At 52.6% G+C, this 16429-nt stretch overlaps 1 protein-coding gene across 50 annotated transcripts in view; it reads left to right on the forward strand.

The window, feature by feature from the left end:
* Positions 1–16429, forward strand: part of PCBP3 (poly(rC) binding protein 3) — a 310671-nt gene that overhangs the window by 288804 nt on the left and 5438 nt on the right. For 30 of the 50 annotated variants that reach the window (XM_055105313.1, XM_055105327.1, XM_034948107.2 and 27 more), the window contains 3 exons: positions 9443–9521; positions 10312–10371; positions 14601–14653. In XM_055105313.1, the coding sequence (XP_054961288.1) occupies positions 9443–9521; positions 10312–10371; positions 14601–14653 (192 nt within the window). The remainder of the gene's footprint in view (positions 1–9442; positions 9522–10311; positions 10372–14600; positions 14654–16429) is intronic. The other 20 variants (XM_055105323.2, XM_055105322.2, XM_055105321.2 and 17 more) reach the window with 3 other exon arrangements.

Consider the following 16429-nt stretch of genomic DNA (forward strand, 5'->3'; position numbering starts at 1 on the left):
AGCGTGGGGCAGAAGCAGAGGTGTGTGTGTGTGTGTGTGTGCGCGTGCGCGCGCATCCCCGTGCATGTGTGTGGCAGGGGTGTGGGGGGCAGGTGTGATGCCTCCTAACACAAAGCCTGTGTGAAGGAAGATGAAGATGGAAGCCAGGGGAGTCAGAGGCGACTTTCTGGGGTGGCCCAGTTCCATTAAGGACTCAGGACAGGTGGTCACGCACATCTAGAGATGCACGTGTGCAGAGGCAGGTTCCAAAGGGGGGGTCACTTGACTTTGCAAAGCTCTGGAACCCAAAGGAAAGGCAGTGTGCGGTGCCCTTGGTAAAGGGAAGGTTAGTCGATGGGGTCAGGGTTTGTCTTTACCCCAGACAGTCGCCCTGAAGTTGGATGTTCAGACCTGCAGGGACCCTCTGGTGACACCTTACGGGTTTCCTGTGGCCACAGAGCCTAACGTTCTCACTGTGGCCTTTGGCTGAGCACCCATCTGAGCCAGAATGCTTGTGGTCTGAAATTTCCAGAGGCCGTGGCTGTGTGCCACGGTAGGACTGCAGGACCCTGATGTTTGGTGATTGGCTTTTACTTCGATCGGTGGCTTTGCTCTTTCTCTTGTGACTTTCTCAGTATCTCTTAGAAATGGGTAGTTGTGCAGATTGTTTCAAATTAGTTTAATGTATAACTAACTGTTAAGAGAACTGCCTCAGTGCATGTGGTAATGATTTGAGATACCTGGTGCTATGGTTTAAATATGTCTATTCCTCCACAATTTCTCTGTTGGAACCTAATCACCAAGGTGACAGTATTAGAGGGTGGGGGGTCCCAGGGCTGGGGAGTGATTGGGTCATGAGCGCTCCACCCTCGTGAACAGCATTGGTGCCCCTATAACAGAGGCTTCAGATAACAGAGGCTTCAGATAACAGAAGCTTCAGAGAGTGGCCTCCCCTCCATCCCTCCTGTCATGTGAGGACAAGAGCGTTCAGGCACCATATTGAAAGCAGAGACTGGGCCCTTCCCATACACCAAACCAGCCAGCACTTTGATCTCCAGTTTCCAGCCCCCATAACTGTGAGCCACACATTTATGCTGTTTCTGAATTGCCCGGTCTAAGGCATTTTGTCATAGCAGCAGGAGTGGACTAAGGCGCTTGGTTCTTTACTGTGAAGTATCTCTCTGTGGAAGACATTCTGTTTCTACATCGGTGTCGTGAGATTTGCAGAGCAGCTGTTATTAATAGAAGAGTGGAAGCTTCCATGGTGCTTTTCTTGCAGGCGTGTAAAATTGAAGACTTGGACAATCACTTAATCATTAAACACAAAAATAAAATGATTGTTTAGTGACATAGGTAACAATAGTCAGGAAGCAATTTGTATCTGAGCTTGGTATTTAGTAGAAATTTTTAAAGCATCGGTATTTAGTAGAAATTTTTAAAGCTTCAATTTCTTACAATATCAATATAATTATAGAATATGTTGTTTTAATTTATAATGTAATTGAATACAAAGTTTATTTTTACCACAGTGCCGGCTTATATACAGATACTAGAGTCATTTTTTAGGAACGTGATATTTGACCTGGATGTGTGGGCCCATGAATAAGAAACATCAAGCATAAGAAAATACATTACTTAGGTTTGAGTATTTCTTTATGTAAAACTAAAATATGCATGTGTTTTCTGTGCCCAGTTTTAAAAAGTGTTTTTAGCTTGTTCTTATTTAAGAATCATCTGGGCTGGGCATGGTGGCTCAGGCTGGGTGTGGTAGCTCAAGCCTGTAATCCCAGCCCTTTGGGAGGCTGAGGCAGGTGGATCGCTTGAGCTCAGGAGTTTCAGACAAGCCTGGCCAACATGGCGAGACCCCGTCTCTACCAAAAATACAAAAAAATTTAGCCGGACGTGGTGGCACACGCCTGTAGTCCCAGCTACCCACGAGGCTGAGGCGAGAGGATTGCCTGAGCCCGGGAGGCGGAGGTTGCAGTGAGCCAAGATCATCCCTCTGCACTCCAGCCTGGGCGACAGAACGAGACCCCGTTTCAAAAAAAAAAAAGGAGTCATCAGCACTGATCTGCCTTCGCCTGCTTTTCTCCAGCTCCTCACATGCCACATGCATCGTTTTACCCACGTCCTCCTGGAGGCTTACTGTGCTCTGGATGTGCAGGTGTTTTGAAGAGGCACAAAGCTGCTCGACAGGGTGAAGGACTTAGGAGGACTGAAGTCAGGCTCTCCAGTATGGCCACTCGGCAGCCCTGGAGACTATCCATGTGCCTCTGTGTGTCCTGCCTGGGTCAGACCAAGTGCAGTTTCAGAAATGAGAAAGAGAAACAGCACCTGAGACCTGGGACCTGAGAGCAGAGCCGAGAGCGCCCACGCCTGGACAGACTGCTTGACTCTCACCCAGCACGTCTGCACCTTTAATTACAGCGGGGAAGTTACACCAGGAAGGAATTGTTTTTTCTGGAAGAAATGAGTGAACTTCAAAAATACCCTCATAGGCCAGGTACAGTGGCTCTCTCCTGCGATCCCAGCACTTTGAGAGGCCAAGATGGGAGGATTGCTTGAGCCCAGGAGTTGGAGACCAGCTTGGACAAAAGAGCAAGACCCCATTTCTACAAAAAAATACAGAAATTAACTGGGTGTGGTGGCACACACCTGGAGTCCCAGCTACTCAGGAGGCTAAGGTGGGGCAGTTACCTGAGCTCCGGCAGTCGAGACTAGTGAGCAGAGATTGCACCACTGCACTCCAGCCTGGGCGACAGAGCAAGACCCTGTCTCAAAAAAGGAAAAAATACCCTCATATATACAAATCTTTATTTCTAGTCTTCCAGGTCTCCTAATCACTCCCTTACTTAACGTCCCCATCATTTAAAGGGGATGTTGAAAGCAAGCAAAAATAAAAACATGTTAGAGTTGACGAAGAATTTGCCACGTAGGCTATTTTAGATGAGCCTTTGCACCAACCCTGTGGGGCAGATCTCAGGACTGTGGAGCCAGTTCCACACACGAGGAAGTGGAAGCTCTGAGAGGTGCCTTGGCCAGAGCTAATGAGCCAGGGAATGGGAGGGCTTGGCACAGCCGCCCAGGCAGCTGGACGTGAGCAGCAGATGTGCAGCAATGCTGGGAATCAAGCGGACACCAGTGTCTACTAAGAAGCTGGTTCTTCAGTGAAAGAGTCGTGGGGAAATTGTAGAAATGCGTCGTTGTAAGTGGGAGCCAGGGATGGGAGGCACGACCAGATCCTGTGCTGGATGCGGCCCTTCATCCCAGCTGTGCAATCCCCGGGACTCTGTCGGTGCCACGCATTTCCCCTGGACACATGAAGGGCACGCGTGGGCTCTCGTGACAATCTCATGCACTTGCAGAGATGTGGGCAGATTGTCGCAGAGTGCTTTCTCCTCCCACTTGTTCTGTGTCTCCCTCTGGAACCCTGTGGGGAGGTGGGTGAGGGGTCCCCTCACTGTCGTGAGAGAGTAGTCGATGCCGCATGCTCTGGGCACATGCCGAGGGGCCCAGCCTCTCTCACTCTGAAGCCTGGCACCTTCCAAGACCTTGCAGCTGCAAGTGGTGCAGCGGCTTGCCCATGGCCCCACCTGCTGTCAGAGCTGTGCTACTGCAGCCACTCCTTTCACGAAACAAGAGGCCCAGGCAACCCTCACTGCTGGCTGGAGTTCCATCTTTCCTTGCTTGGAACACCCCACCCTCTGCAGGGCCCCAGTGGCACGGCTCTCACATGCTGTTCCTCCCAGCTTGCCCTTCTCAGAACGAGACTTTGCATCTTTACAGGACCCTCGGGCGACTCACTGGCCCGTGGAGGTCTGAGAAACACTAGTCAGGAGGCCTGAGAAGGAAGAACATGCATCCAGTTGGAAGGCCAGGGGAGACATGGAATGGAGAGAGAAAATTCCAAGAGACACACAGAGAACCTTCCAAAATTAGAGAAACCATCAACAATTCCCAAACAGGATAAACAAATAATACAAATAAACTCGACCTGGAACAGTTGAGTGGATAGAAACAGCACACGTAAGATCGGGTGTGCGTGAGGAGATATGAACACCGGGAACAGTCGAGTGGGTAGAAACAGCACATGTAAGATCGGGTGTGCGTGAGGATATGCAAACACCGGGAACAGTCGAGTGGATAGAAACAGCACACGTAAGATCGGGTGTGCGTGAGGAGATGCGAACACCGGGAACAGTCGAGTGGATAGAAACAGCACACGTAAGATCAGGTGTGCGTGAGGAGATGCGAACACCCGCAGGTCTCTGTCTCATTCCACTAGAGGGAGAAGACACCGAGTGTAGACTCTCAACGCACATGTTAAAGTTTCAATGACCACTAACAACAAAGAAGTCCGATATGTAACCTCTGTGACAGGAAACAAGTGAGGGGAAAAATTATTAATCCAACAGAAGAAAAGGAGTGAAATAAAAAAGAAACTCTGGAAAAGCAGGACAATTAGAAAACAAGTGTCAAAAATTAATCTAAATATGTGGATGATTGTGATCAAAGTAAAATTACGAAATTCCAGTTAAGAAGCAAAGGCTGCCAGACTATATTTTTAAGCTGAACAAATAGGCAAGCAAACAAGCAAAAAATAATTTTTTTGTTTTTTTTTTCTTTCAAGAGACACACCTAAAGCATAAGGACCCAGAAAAAATGAAAGAATGTGAAAAGGCTAAGGAATATGCAACAAAATCAGCTGGTGTACCAATATTAACATCAGTTATATTAGAAAAAAATAAGACTTTAAGAGAAAAACTTTAGTCATTACATGTTGACAGAAAATTCAGCTCACAAGAAGATATAATTCAAAATTTATACGTGCCTAAAACATAGCTTTAAAATATTTTTTTAAAAATTGACAAAACGTAGATAATTTGACAGACATTATAGCAAAAACTTGGCACACCTCTCTTTCCATGAGTGATAGGTCAAGTAGACAAGTGTGAAGAAGGCATCAACAGAACCACCCGTGATCCTGACGTGATTGCCGTACCTTGAACGTTACACCTGCCACAGCTGTAGAATTCTTGGAGACATTTACAAAACCTGATCACATACCAGCCCATAAAGCACATCTCATCATCTTTCAAAAATTGGAATCATATCGACCACACTCTCTTAGCACAAAGCAATTACAGTCATGCACCACATGACTGTTCAGCCAACATCAGACCACACAGACGATGGTGATGCCATGAGAGTATAGTGGAGCTGAGAAATTCCTGTTGCCTGGTGACCTTGCAGCTGACCTGAGGTTGCAGTGCAGCACGTTACCCCCACGTGTGCTGCTGGTGCAAACCCACTGCACTGCCAGCCGTCTAGCACCTGCCGTTAAGCACAGCTCGTCATTCTAAATAACGCTGATAAACAACTGTGTTACTGGTTTGTGTATTACTATGCTTTTTATCATTATTTTAGTGTACTCCTTCTAATTATCTAAAAAATGTTAGCTGTAAAACAGCCTCAGGCAGGTCCCGCAGGAGGTGTCCAGAAGGAGGCACTGTGATCATCGGAGATGACTATGTCAAACGGTGTGCTTTTGGTGCAGTGGGAGACAAGTAGACTGGATCAGACATGAGAGCCCAGGATCCCTCACACGGGAAGGAAGCCGTTTATGAGACTTGGACGGGACAGAGCTGCCCATGAGAGCCTGGGAGAGGGCAGATGCTCCACACAGTGCCAGGACGATGGGTCAACCACGTGGGGAAATTGATCTTTACTTCCTGCCATAAACAAAAATCATTTCCCATGTGTCAAGAACTCCAACACAAGACAGAAGAATTTAGCAGTTTTAGGAGAAAATATAGAAGAATGTCCTATTCTGAGGTCAGGGGAGGATTTCTTAAAACATAAGCACAGACTGTAAAGGAAAATACTGGCGAGTTCAACTGTGTGAAATGTTGGAATACTGTTTCTCATAAGACACCATGGGAGAGCGGGGAGAAGATCTGTGCAGCAGGAGTGACAGACAGGATGGCATCTGAAATGCTGGGGTGCTCTTGAGAAGTCAGCAAAACTCAAGCAATAAGAAAAATGGGCAAGTGACAGAAACAGACATTTTGCTGGAGATGAAATAGAATGCAGGTTAGAACCACTGTGGTGGGGGCCTGTTTCTTGGCCTGAGTGATAGTTGTATGGGTGCATTCATTTTGTGATAATTCATTGAGTTGCATCTTAAATGCTTGTAATTTTAGTAGTTGTCTATGTGTTACATTCTGAAACAATGTGAAATAGAAAAGACAGTTTACAGAGAAACATCAGTAATGGGATACATCCCCTGCCCATCCTCCTACCCTCCTCTCCCTCCCTCTCCCCCTCCTCCCTCCTCTCTCCTCTCCCTCCCTCCCTCTCCCCCTACTTCCTCCCCTCCTGCCCTCCTCTCCCTCCCCTCCTGTCCCTCCCTCCCCTCCTGTCCCTCCCTCCCCTCCTGCCTTCCTCTTCCTCCCTCTCCCTTCCTCTCCCCCTCCTCCCTCCTCTCTCCCCTCCCTCACTCTCCCCCTCCTCCCTCCTCTCCTCTCCCCTCCCTCACTCTCCCCCTCCTCCCTCCTCTCCTCTCTCCCCTCCCTCACTCTCCCCCCTCCTCCCTCCCCTCCTCTCCCTCCCTCTCACCTGCCTACCTGACTTTCTGCCTCTTTCCTCTCAGTGGTTTGGAGGTACTGGTGAGAACCAAAAGCCTCATTTTTTCAACAGGGCAGAATTTTCCCAAAAAGTGGAAGGCCCCTTGGCACTTAGTCCTGTTCTCTCCTTTAAAAAATGTGGAAATTGAGTCCAAATGAGGTGCAGTGGCCTGACTGATCCCGGGCAGAGCTAGGGTGAGCACCCGCCCATCCTCTCCACAGATGCTCCCCCAGCACCGCCCAGTGCTAGTCCAGGCCTCCCTAGGACGTCCCCTACATTTGTAGGTGGGGAGGAGAGAGATTTGTTTGCTAGTGTGGTCATTTCATCGTAAAAAGCCCAAAACGTATCGGGAGACATTTTTGTCATCCGCAGCCACAGCTGCTGCTCACTCACATCCATTCCCCCACTTTATAGTTCAAGGAACTGAGGTCTGGAGACACCAGGCCTTCCTGTCGCCACGGCCACAGGCTGGGCCATCTTGGAGCCGACTCCAACCCCTGTAGAGCCCAGGGAGCGCCCCTCCCCGTGCCCCATTCCCTGGCCATGGGGCAGCTCCTGAGCCCCACTAGGAGTCGGGGGTTTGCGGATCCCATCTGTGCCATTCAGCGTCCTGTGGCTGTGGATGAATTTGCCAGGAGTGTCTCACCCCGCCGTGGGCGATCTTGCCTGCAGCTCTCCTACCCGGCCTGGGACACTTGCGGTCTTTCCTAACGTGCCCCGTCCAGGTGGGGCGCCTTCACTAGGACCCCAGATGCGCCTGCTTCCTCCTGCTGCCCCCGCAGGGCCTCGTGTATCTCCAGGAGGTAGACTGTCCCGGTGACTTCAGCTGGTGTCCTTGGGACAGGATGTCCCCCACAAGCTCTCCTGGCACCCTCGTCAGGGGCTTCCACACACATCCCCTCAGATAACCCGGCACGCCCGTTCACGTTACATCACGGGGCAGTGCAGATGCCACCCGCATGGGAGCTGGGGTCAGAGGACAGCCAGGAAGGCAGAGAGGCCTGGGCGGGGCCTGCTTTGTAGATGAGCCCCTGTGTGAGTGCTCACCAGATGTGTCTGCAATGGCAGATGCTCAGGGAGCAAAGTCAGGCTGCGGTGACAAACACCCTGCAATCTCATTGCTCTCCACTGAATGCAAAGGTGTGCCAGAGGCCACGGGCTTGCCATGGGGACCAGACCCCATCCTGTGGGAGCAAGAGGAGGCCAGATGGGCTGCAGCACACCAGACGGCCCCCTCCTGCCAGGCCTGCCCTGCCCCCCAGCCCAGACCTGGCTGCAAGGCCAGGGGTTGGGGAGGGGCGGGGCTGGGGAGCAGTGCCCCCATCCTCCCAGGGTACTAGGTACTGAGGAAGGAAGGGCCTTTATCTTGACTCTGGGTGAACTCTTAGGGGAGGGCTCCCAGCTCCTGAGAGGCCAAGTTCAAACCCACCCAGGAGCACACAGCTGGAAAGGCGCTGGGACCACAGTCGCCGCATTCCTGACTGTGCTCCCTGGTGTCAGGGAACCCAGGTTCCAGGGGTGGCCAGGGCAAGCATGGGGGTCTGGTCAGGCGCTCAGCAGCCGGCCTTCTCACGTGCAGATGGCAGCTCTGCTCCGAGCGCCCACACCCCCCAGCATTGGTGGCCTCTGTGGCAGCTTCTGCCACCCATACCCTGTGCAGTGAGGAAGCTGAGGTGCCTGCCTGGCTGTGGGTCGCAGGAGTCCACACACAGCCACGCTGGGATTTGTTTGGGTTGAATGTTCTGAAGGGAAAATGCTGGGGAGGTGGTGCCCTCCCCAAATGTGCCACCTCCCCTGCCTGCTGGGCAGCACCACAGAGGAGCTTTGCCCGGTGTCCTCCTGAGCCCCAGGACACCCTCTGCAGCACCCAGCCTTGACAGCCCCACTGGAGGCCTGTGGCGCCTGGGAAAGCCAGGCCTGAGGAGCACCATGCCCTCTGCTGAGCAGCCCTGGGCTCTCCAAAGGGTGGAAGAATTTTGAGCCTCACCTTGCCACGTTTACCATTATCTTCTGCTATTTTTAGTTTTTATTTAAGAAATGAGGCTCAGGTAAAATAACTTTAAAAATGGCATCAAAGCCCCCTTGAAAAGTCTTGTGGCCCGAGGATGGGAGGAGAAGGGCTGGGGGCAGCCTGCAGGGACCGGGGACACAGGCGGCTCCCAGCTGAGGGCCCGAGGCATCCCTCCCTCATGCCTTCCACAGAACCTTCTAGCACTAGTGTTCTGTAATCCCAGGGAAGGCAAGACGCTCCTGGAGGTGACTAAAAGGCAGGTGTGTGGCCCCTCAGGTGTTCCCCCCACCCCAGGTCACCTCATGGGTAAAGCAAGGCCCTGCAGGGGAGGGGAGTGGGTCAGGCCTAGCACAGGGTGAGACCAGGGCGAGGTTTGCAAACTCATGCCTCTGTGGATCCCACAGGGGCTAGGCTGATTTTAGTGACTAGTGACTCGGCCTTGAATCTCCTAGAAGTGCAGCTGGTCTTCATCTGTGGCTCCTGGACTCCCCCAGACTCTCCATGGCCCACTGGCCCCGGCCTCCTGTCCACACCAGCTGGTGAGAGGGAGGCTGGGCCGGTCTAGGCTGGAGCTGCCGGGGAGCCAGGGAGAGAAGACAGCGGCTTCCGGAGCTGCCTTCTGCACGCCGGGCATTGGCCTGCTCACAGCCTGGACTCCATTGGCTTCCCCCAGGCCAAGTCCTTGCGTTCTCTTGCGTCTGCCATGTGTCCGCATGGCCCTCTTTCTATCTATCTGTGCAAAGTTCTGTTACTGCCGTTTTAATTTGGTGTGACTTGTACTCGATGACAATAACCTTCTTAGCTCTCGTGTCCCTCCTACCCCAGCAGTTGACCAAGCTCCACCAGTTGGCCATGCAGCAAACCCCCTTTCCTCCCCTCGGACAGACCAACCCCGCTTTCCCCGGTACGTACCCAGCCCTTTTCTCACCTCCTTCTCTTCTCACCTGGGGACTTTCTCTTTCTGAGCTGTGTTATTCGGTGCAGTGCATAGAACAGGTGCAGTTGGATTTGTGAGTGCCGGTGCTGCGGCGTTCACATGCAGCAGGCTTGCTGGGGCTGGGGCCGGGGACAGGGTGGGGGCGGGAGGTGGGTCTCGCTCCCACTGTTGGGGGCTGGTTCACCTTACAGCTGGCCTTGCCATAGCCTTGCTTGTGAAGAGACGTCTGCCCACCAAGGGTCTGCGCTTGCTGGGCAGTGCCCTGTGCTGCCCGCAGTCTGTCCTGGGTGGCCCTTCCTGCTGAGCATACCCACTGGGCCACCCTGGAGGCTTTTCTCTCCAGGAGCGAGAGCACAGCTGACGTGGATGCTCTTCTGCAGGAAGCCACTGCGTATCCCAAGGTGGCACCCAGCCCTGCCCCAGAAGAGCAGTGACCCGAGTCAGCCCTAGCCCAGTCGCTGTCATGAGGCCATCAAGGGTGGCCATCCGTGGCAAGCCCACCCTGCCCCTGGCATGCCTGGCAGTTGGGTGTCCCTCCCTGCAGAGGCAGCACCATGCCTGTGGACAACCCCCCTCTCCCCCTGGCGTGCCTGGCAGCTAGGTGTCCCTTCTCGCAGAGGCAGTGCCATGCCTGTGGCTGTGGCCAGAGAGAGCGCCGGTGCGTGCGCCAGTCATATTTTGAGCTTCCCTAGTTGAAGGGACCCTGCTTATCTCCTTGAGGGCAAAACATTAAACCTGTCTCTTCTTTGCTCTCCAGGAGAAAAGCTGCCTTTACACTCCTCCGAAGAAGCTCAAAATCTGATGGGCCAGTCATCAGGTAACACAAAGCCACACTGACAGAAGAACAGGCCAGGGCAGCAGAGCAGAGCCCCAGTGGGAGGAGGTGTGGGGGCCCTGCCGCTGCAGCAGTTTCCAGCTTCCGTGGGAGGCTGTGGGCCAGCCTCAGGTGCTGCCAAGGGCGTGGGTGGTGCCATGCTGCCACTGTGGCTGGATGGTGGGGCCTGAGGTGCTCAGAGCAGGGCACCCCGGCCATGGGAGGCGGCCGTGGGAGCAGGAAATGGAGGTCTCACCATGGTGTGCTTTGGAAATGGGTTTTGTAGGACTACAAGCAAACCCTTAAGGAGGAAGATCAGTCTGTGCTGGATTTGCCTGCACCCCTCCCGACTTGCATTAAAATGTTCATTCCTCAGATACTGTGGGGTAGCACATAGATTTGTAGATTCAGTGACCAAGGCCATGAAACAGATACAGTTGTTTGCCTGGGGCGTAGCGGGTTCCTAGGTGCCTGTGAAGAAGATGCCACACACACACCACACCTTGTGGCTCCATGTGCACATGGCCGGTGCCACAGTGGCTTCCTGGTGGCCAGGCAGGTGTCCTGTAATGACCCTCCCCTCACCAAGGCCCTGGGGACTGCAGTGCACACACATGCCAGCCACAGCAGGGTTAAATTGGGTGGGCAGCGATGGGAGGTGTTTGTGGCCTCTTTGAATGCTGCGGCCAGGAGACTTCCAGCGTGGGCTTGGACTGCAGGTTGGGGCAGCCTCCTTTACCCCTGGTACCTGGAATGTCGTCATCTTCATAAGAAACAGACTCACCTGGGCCATGCTGTCCTGAGATGAGTGAACACGTCGGCCATGCCGTCCTGAGATGAACAAACACCTGGGCCATGCCGTCCTGAGATGAACGAACACCTGGGCCATGCTGTCCTGAGATGAGTGAACACGTCGGCCATGCCGTCCTGAGATGAACAAACACGTCGGCCATGCTGTCCTGAGATGAAAAAACACGTCGGCCGTGCCGTCCTGAAATGAATGAACACATCAGCCATGCTGTCCTGAAATGAATGAACACATCGGCCATGCTGTCCTGAGATGAATGAACACCTGGGCCATGCTGTCCTGAAATGAATGAACACGTCGGCCATGCCGTCCTGAGATGAACGAACACCTGGGCCATGCTGTCCTGAGATGAACGAACACCTGGGCCATGCTGTCCTGAGATGAACGAACACCTGGGCCATGCTGTCCCGAGATGAATGAACACATCGGCCGTGCAGTCCTCAGATGAATGAACACAACGGTCATGCTGTCCTGAGATGAATGAACACCTGGGCCATGCCATCCTGAAATGAATGAACACATCGGCCATGCTGTCCTGAGGTGGATGAACACCTGGTCCATGCCATCCTGAGATGAATGAACACATCGGCCATGCCGTCCTGAGATGAATGAACACATCGGCCATGCTGTCCTGAGATGAACAAACACCTGGGCCATGCTGTCCTGAGATGAATGAACACCTGGGCCATGCCGTCCTGAGATGAACGAACACGTCGGCCATGCCGTCCTGAGATGAACGAACACCCGGGCCATGCTGTCCTGAGATGAACGGACACCTGGGCCATGCTGTCCCGAGATGAATGAACACGTCGGCCGTGCCATCCTGAGATGAATGAACACAACGGTCATGCTGTCCTGAGATGAATGAACACCTGGGCCATGCCATCCTGAAATGAATGAACACATTGGCCATGCTGTCCTGAGGTGGATGAACACCTGGTCCATGCCATCCTGAGATGAATGAACACATCAGCCATGCCGTCCTGAGATGAATGAACACATCGGCCATGCTGTCCTGAGATGAACGAACACCTGGGCCTTGCCGTCCTGAGATGGATGGACACCTGGTCCATGCCATCATGAGATGAATAAACACATCAGCCAAGCTATCCTGAGATGAATGAACACATCAGCCATGCTGTCCTGAGATGAGTGAACACCTGGGCCATGCCGTTCTGAGATGAATGAACACATCGGCCATGCTGTCTTGAGATGAATGAACACATCAGCCATGTCGTTCTGAGATGAATGAACACATCGGCCATGCCGTCTTGAGATGAATGAACACATCAGCCATGCCATCCTGAGATGAATGAACACATTGGCCATGCTGTCTTGAGATGAATGAACACCTGGGCCATGCTGTCCTGAGACGAATGAACACCTGGGTCATGCTGTCTTGAGATGAATGAACACATCAGCCATGCTCTCCTGAGAGGGATGAACACCTGGGCCTTGCCGTCCTGAGATGAATGAACACATTGACCATGCTGTCCTGAGATGAATGTCCTGGTTATGCAGACATTTCTTTATATTATTTGCTTAACTTTAATGCCCTCCTAGGAAGATTTCCCATACTTTCCTCCCTTCAATCAAAATATCCCAAGTTCAACAGGTGCGGCTCACTCCTCTCTATTCATCTAAGGTCTACTTTGTTCAGGAATTTCTGTCTAGGACTCAGGCAGGACCAAGGAAATCTTTTCAGTGACATTTTAAATATCACTGTTTATGGAATGTGTATAGATAATTGAATAACCAAATAAGTGTTGTTTTGAAAGTATCTTTATTAAAAGAATATAAAGAACAGAAACTCTAGGCTTATAAATGCAAAGGAAAAATAATGGAGAATTAGAGATGAATTGGTTCATTCAGCACCAGCTGATCCCCTCCTGTGCTGGACGGTCCCACAGGACCACATCTGCCCTGTGGGGTCACTCCCTGCCAGGGAGACTGGCTGGCCACAGTGAGAAGATCCTCTGGTTGGTGGTGCCAGTACCATAAGACAAGATGAGAGGTGGCATTGTGGACAAACTGCCCCACCCAGGGCCCAGGGAGGGTGTGGCTGGCAGGGACGGGGGGCAGGGCAGAGATGGTGGGGAGGAACAGGAGCTGTGTGGCTTTAACATGGAGTTGGGGGGCACAGGAGGCGCCGCGAGGAAGTAGGAGCTCATTGGGAGTCTCCAACCATTGGAGGTGCATTTTGGGGACCCCTCTGGTCTGTCTGGAACCTAGGCTGAGGGGCACAGCAGAGGCAGGAACCAGCAAGAGGGAAGCATGGGGGTGGAAGGAGGGCTCCCCAGTCTGGGGTATTCTGAAGGTACATCAGCTGGGCCTGCGATGGTTAGGAGGGGTGGATCCTGGGGTCTCCAGGGCCCAGGCTGAGCTGCAGAATCTGAGTTACAAGAACCACGTGGGGCCTGCAAGGGGAAGAGCAGAGTGTCAGCGTTAGACTTGCAGGTTGGAGCCGCCACTTGTCCAGGAAATGGAAATGCTGAGCACGAAGAGCAGAGCAGCCTCTGGCCCCTCCTGTGCCAGTACTCATGGGGCTTGCAGCTTCCAAGCAAGAGCAAATCTTGGACTTGAACTCTGAGAGGTTGTCTTTTATCTGATGGTACTAAGTGGAGATTTGTAAATATAAAAGCTGAGGCTTGATGATCAATTAGACCCATATTGTCACTCTTCAACAAAGAAAGGTATCTATATAGAAATGTGCAGCTTTTCATTGGCCCTAGCACTTCATTTTTGGCTCAGTGATGCCATTAGGTCTCCTTGCTCCAAATTGGAAGAACTGCCTGGTGGGCCTGAGCTGTCTGAGCCAGGCTATGTGCAGGGGCCTCTGGACAGTTACATCAGAATCGGAATGAGAGGCAACTTTGCATGCTCTGCCATCTGCTGTCCCCTGCAGCAGGCCGGGGGGTGTCACAGGGAGGTGGGGCACTGTCAGGTAGAGCCGTGTGGGCCTCAGAACCAGTGGGGTCTCCTGAGAACTAAGGGAAAATGGGCACTCAGCATCAGTGTGACCAGCATGGCCTGTGCCCTGGGTGCTGCACAGAGACCCTGAGACATGCTGGATGGCCCTGCCCTTCAGCCAGGGGCCCACCAGGGTGGCTTTCCAAGGTGTCACAAGAGAGTATACAAACATAACAGGGGAGTGAAGTCACGCTGTGCACAAAATGAAAAAAACAAAATGTCCTGCTTGGGTCTCTCTTTCCTTCTTTTGAGAGAGGTTGGGACTAAGGAAATTGGGTGGCAGTTTGGGACTGAAAGCTCACAGGGTCCTGGCCCTCTGGGCTGTGCTGACCCTCACACTTGGGCCAGCTCTACAGCTCTGTCTCACTTGACCCAGGAGAGTGAGGGACAGGCACTGGAGTGTGACTCTTAGCAGCCTTCCACCAGCCTAACCATGTCCCCTTGGTATACCCAGGTCTGGACGCCAGCCCACCGGCCAGCACTCATGAGCTCACCATTCCCAATGATGTGAGTATGCCCGCTGTACCCGCCTGTCCCTGGGTAGAAACACCAGGCACAAGTGGCTGTCAGCTCTGCTGTCCTTTGGGCAGAGGGACCCACTGCTTGGTAATGCCTTCACCACCCCAACCCCACTGTTTGATGTGTGTCCTCCCTCCTTTCCTTTTTAAAGTGGGTTTAATGCCCATAAAAAGTTATGTGTTTTTACATCCCTAAGATGTTGAACAAGCAACAGGCTAAAGGGGACTTCAGATATTAATCAGTAGTCAGATGAGAGTTGAGCTGAGAACCTATGTTGCTGTGGAGGCACTGCCCTGGTGCGGGCCAAACCTTGAAGAACAAGGTGGCCCAGGAATGCTCTAGAGTGGACCCACCTGCAGTATTATCTCCTTGGGCCCTGGCCCCTCAGGAGGTTTGGGATTCTCCATGAGTTGGCTCCAACAGACTTGAAGCTGGTTGGATGTCACAGACTTGTCTAGATTCCTTCTAGCACTCGTCAGTCTATTCATGCCTTCAGCATACCTGAGGGTGTGGCCTTACGAGCTCCCCTCAACACACTCAGTCCTCCCCAGAGTAAGCACGGGTCTTGAGGATAGAGAGGACTATTCTCTGAATTCTTGACTTATCCACAAACTGAGAGACCAGGGAGGGCATGGGCCACATGTCCTTGAGGGATAGCTGCCAGAGCAGCAAGCAGAGTCCCTGTGTGGGCTGTGGAGGTGGCTGCCCCACTTACAGCTCAAGCGTCCAGGAGCCTTTGCTGCCCTAGAGCTGTGGACTTTGGGAATCTTCACTGTTCTGCCCCTTTACACCTGCTGGGCAAGAAATCTAAGCCCTGTTCCTTCCTTTCATACAAGTTGACCATAGGAAGCACAGATTTGGCAGTTCAGGGAGATCACCAGTCCTGTGTGTGGAAGATGGACAGTGGAGCAGGAGAAAAAGAGGCAGAAGAGAGCAGGGTCGCCAGAGGAATGGACCATGAGGCTGTCTGGCTGGTGCCACTGACCCGCCTGAAGAGCCATCTTCATTTGAGCCCCTCATGGCAATGTGCACTCTAGGCCTTCTTCTATCCCGGTTGCTGGTCAGGCACAGAGTCCCCATGTCTGCTAAAAGAAGCTCAGGACACTCACACTCCAGGCAGCATTGTGGTCCAGCCTTCTGGCATCCCCAAGGATTTCTGAGGTTGGCCCAACTTGAAAGGCAGCAGCACAGAGCCATCTCCCCAGGTGTGGGGTGGCACAGCCAACTGGTCCCTGCATTCTTGGAGGGAGGGGATTTTTCCCCAACCCTTTCCCTCACTGCAGTGGTTCCTTCAGCATTTGGCTTCTGGCATCCTCCTGAGTCTTTTCCTCCAGGTAGTAAAGCCACCAGGCTTTTCCTGTGGGGTTTTCCTTCTTTGGTGAGTCAGTGCTCCCTAACACCAGGTTTGGTGCTCTTATCCAAACACTCATTTAAAATGGAAATGAGCTTTAAGAGGAGGAGACATCTTTGGAGAGTTGGTCAACCTGTTTCCTGGGGTCTCCTTTGTACAGATGGATGCTGGTTTTCCCAGCTTTTCATCACTCACTTCCCATCCTCCTCCTGGGGATCTTCCTAGGGAAGAGACCCACTTCTCAGAAGGAAGGCAGCTTCCTCTTATCCCAGTGCCTTTGGGTACAGCCTTCCATGCTTCTTCGTGGAAAAGGCTATTGACAACACTGTCAGGGGGCTTTCACCAGCACCCCCAGATTTTGTGGGGGATGTATCTGGGCTGCACCAAAGCTGATGTTCCTCACATGGTGGCTG

This window comes from Pan paniscus, chromosome 22, assembly GCF_029289425.2.
Source record: "Pan paniscus chromosome 22, NHGRI_mPanPan1-v2.0_pri, whole genome shotgun sequence".
NCBI classification, from domain to species: Eukaryota; Metazoa; Chordata; class Mammalia; order Primates; family Hominidae; genus Pan; species Pan paniscus.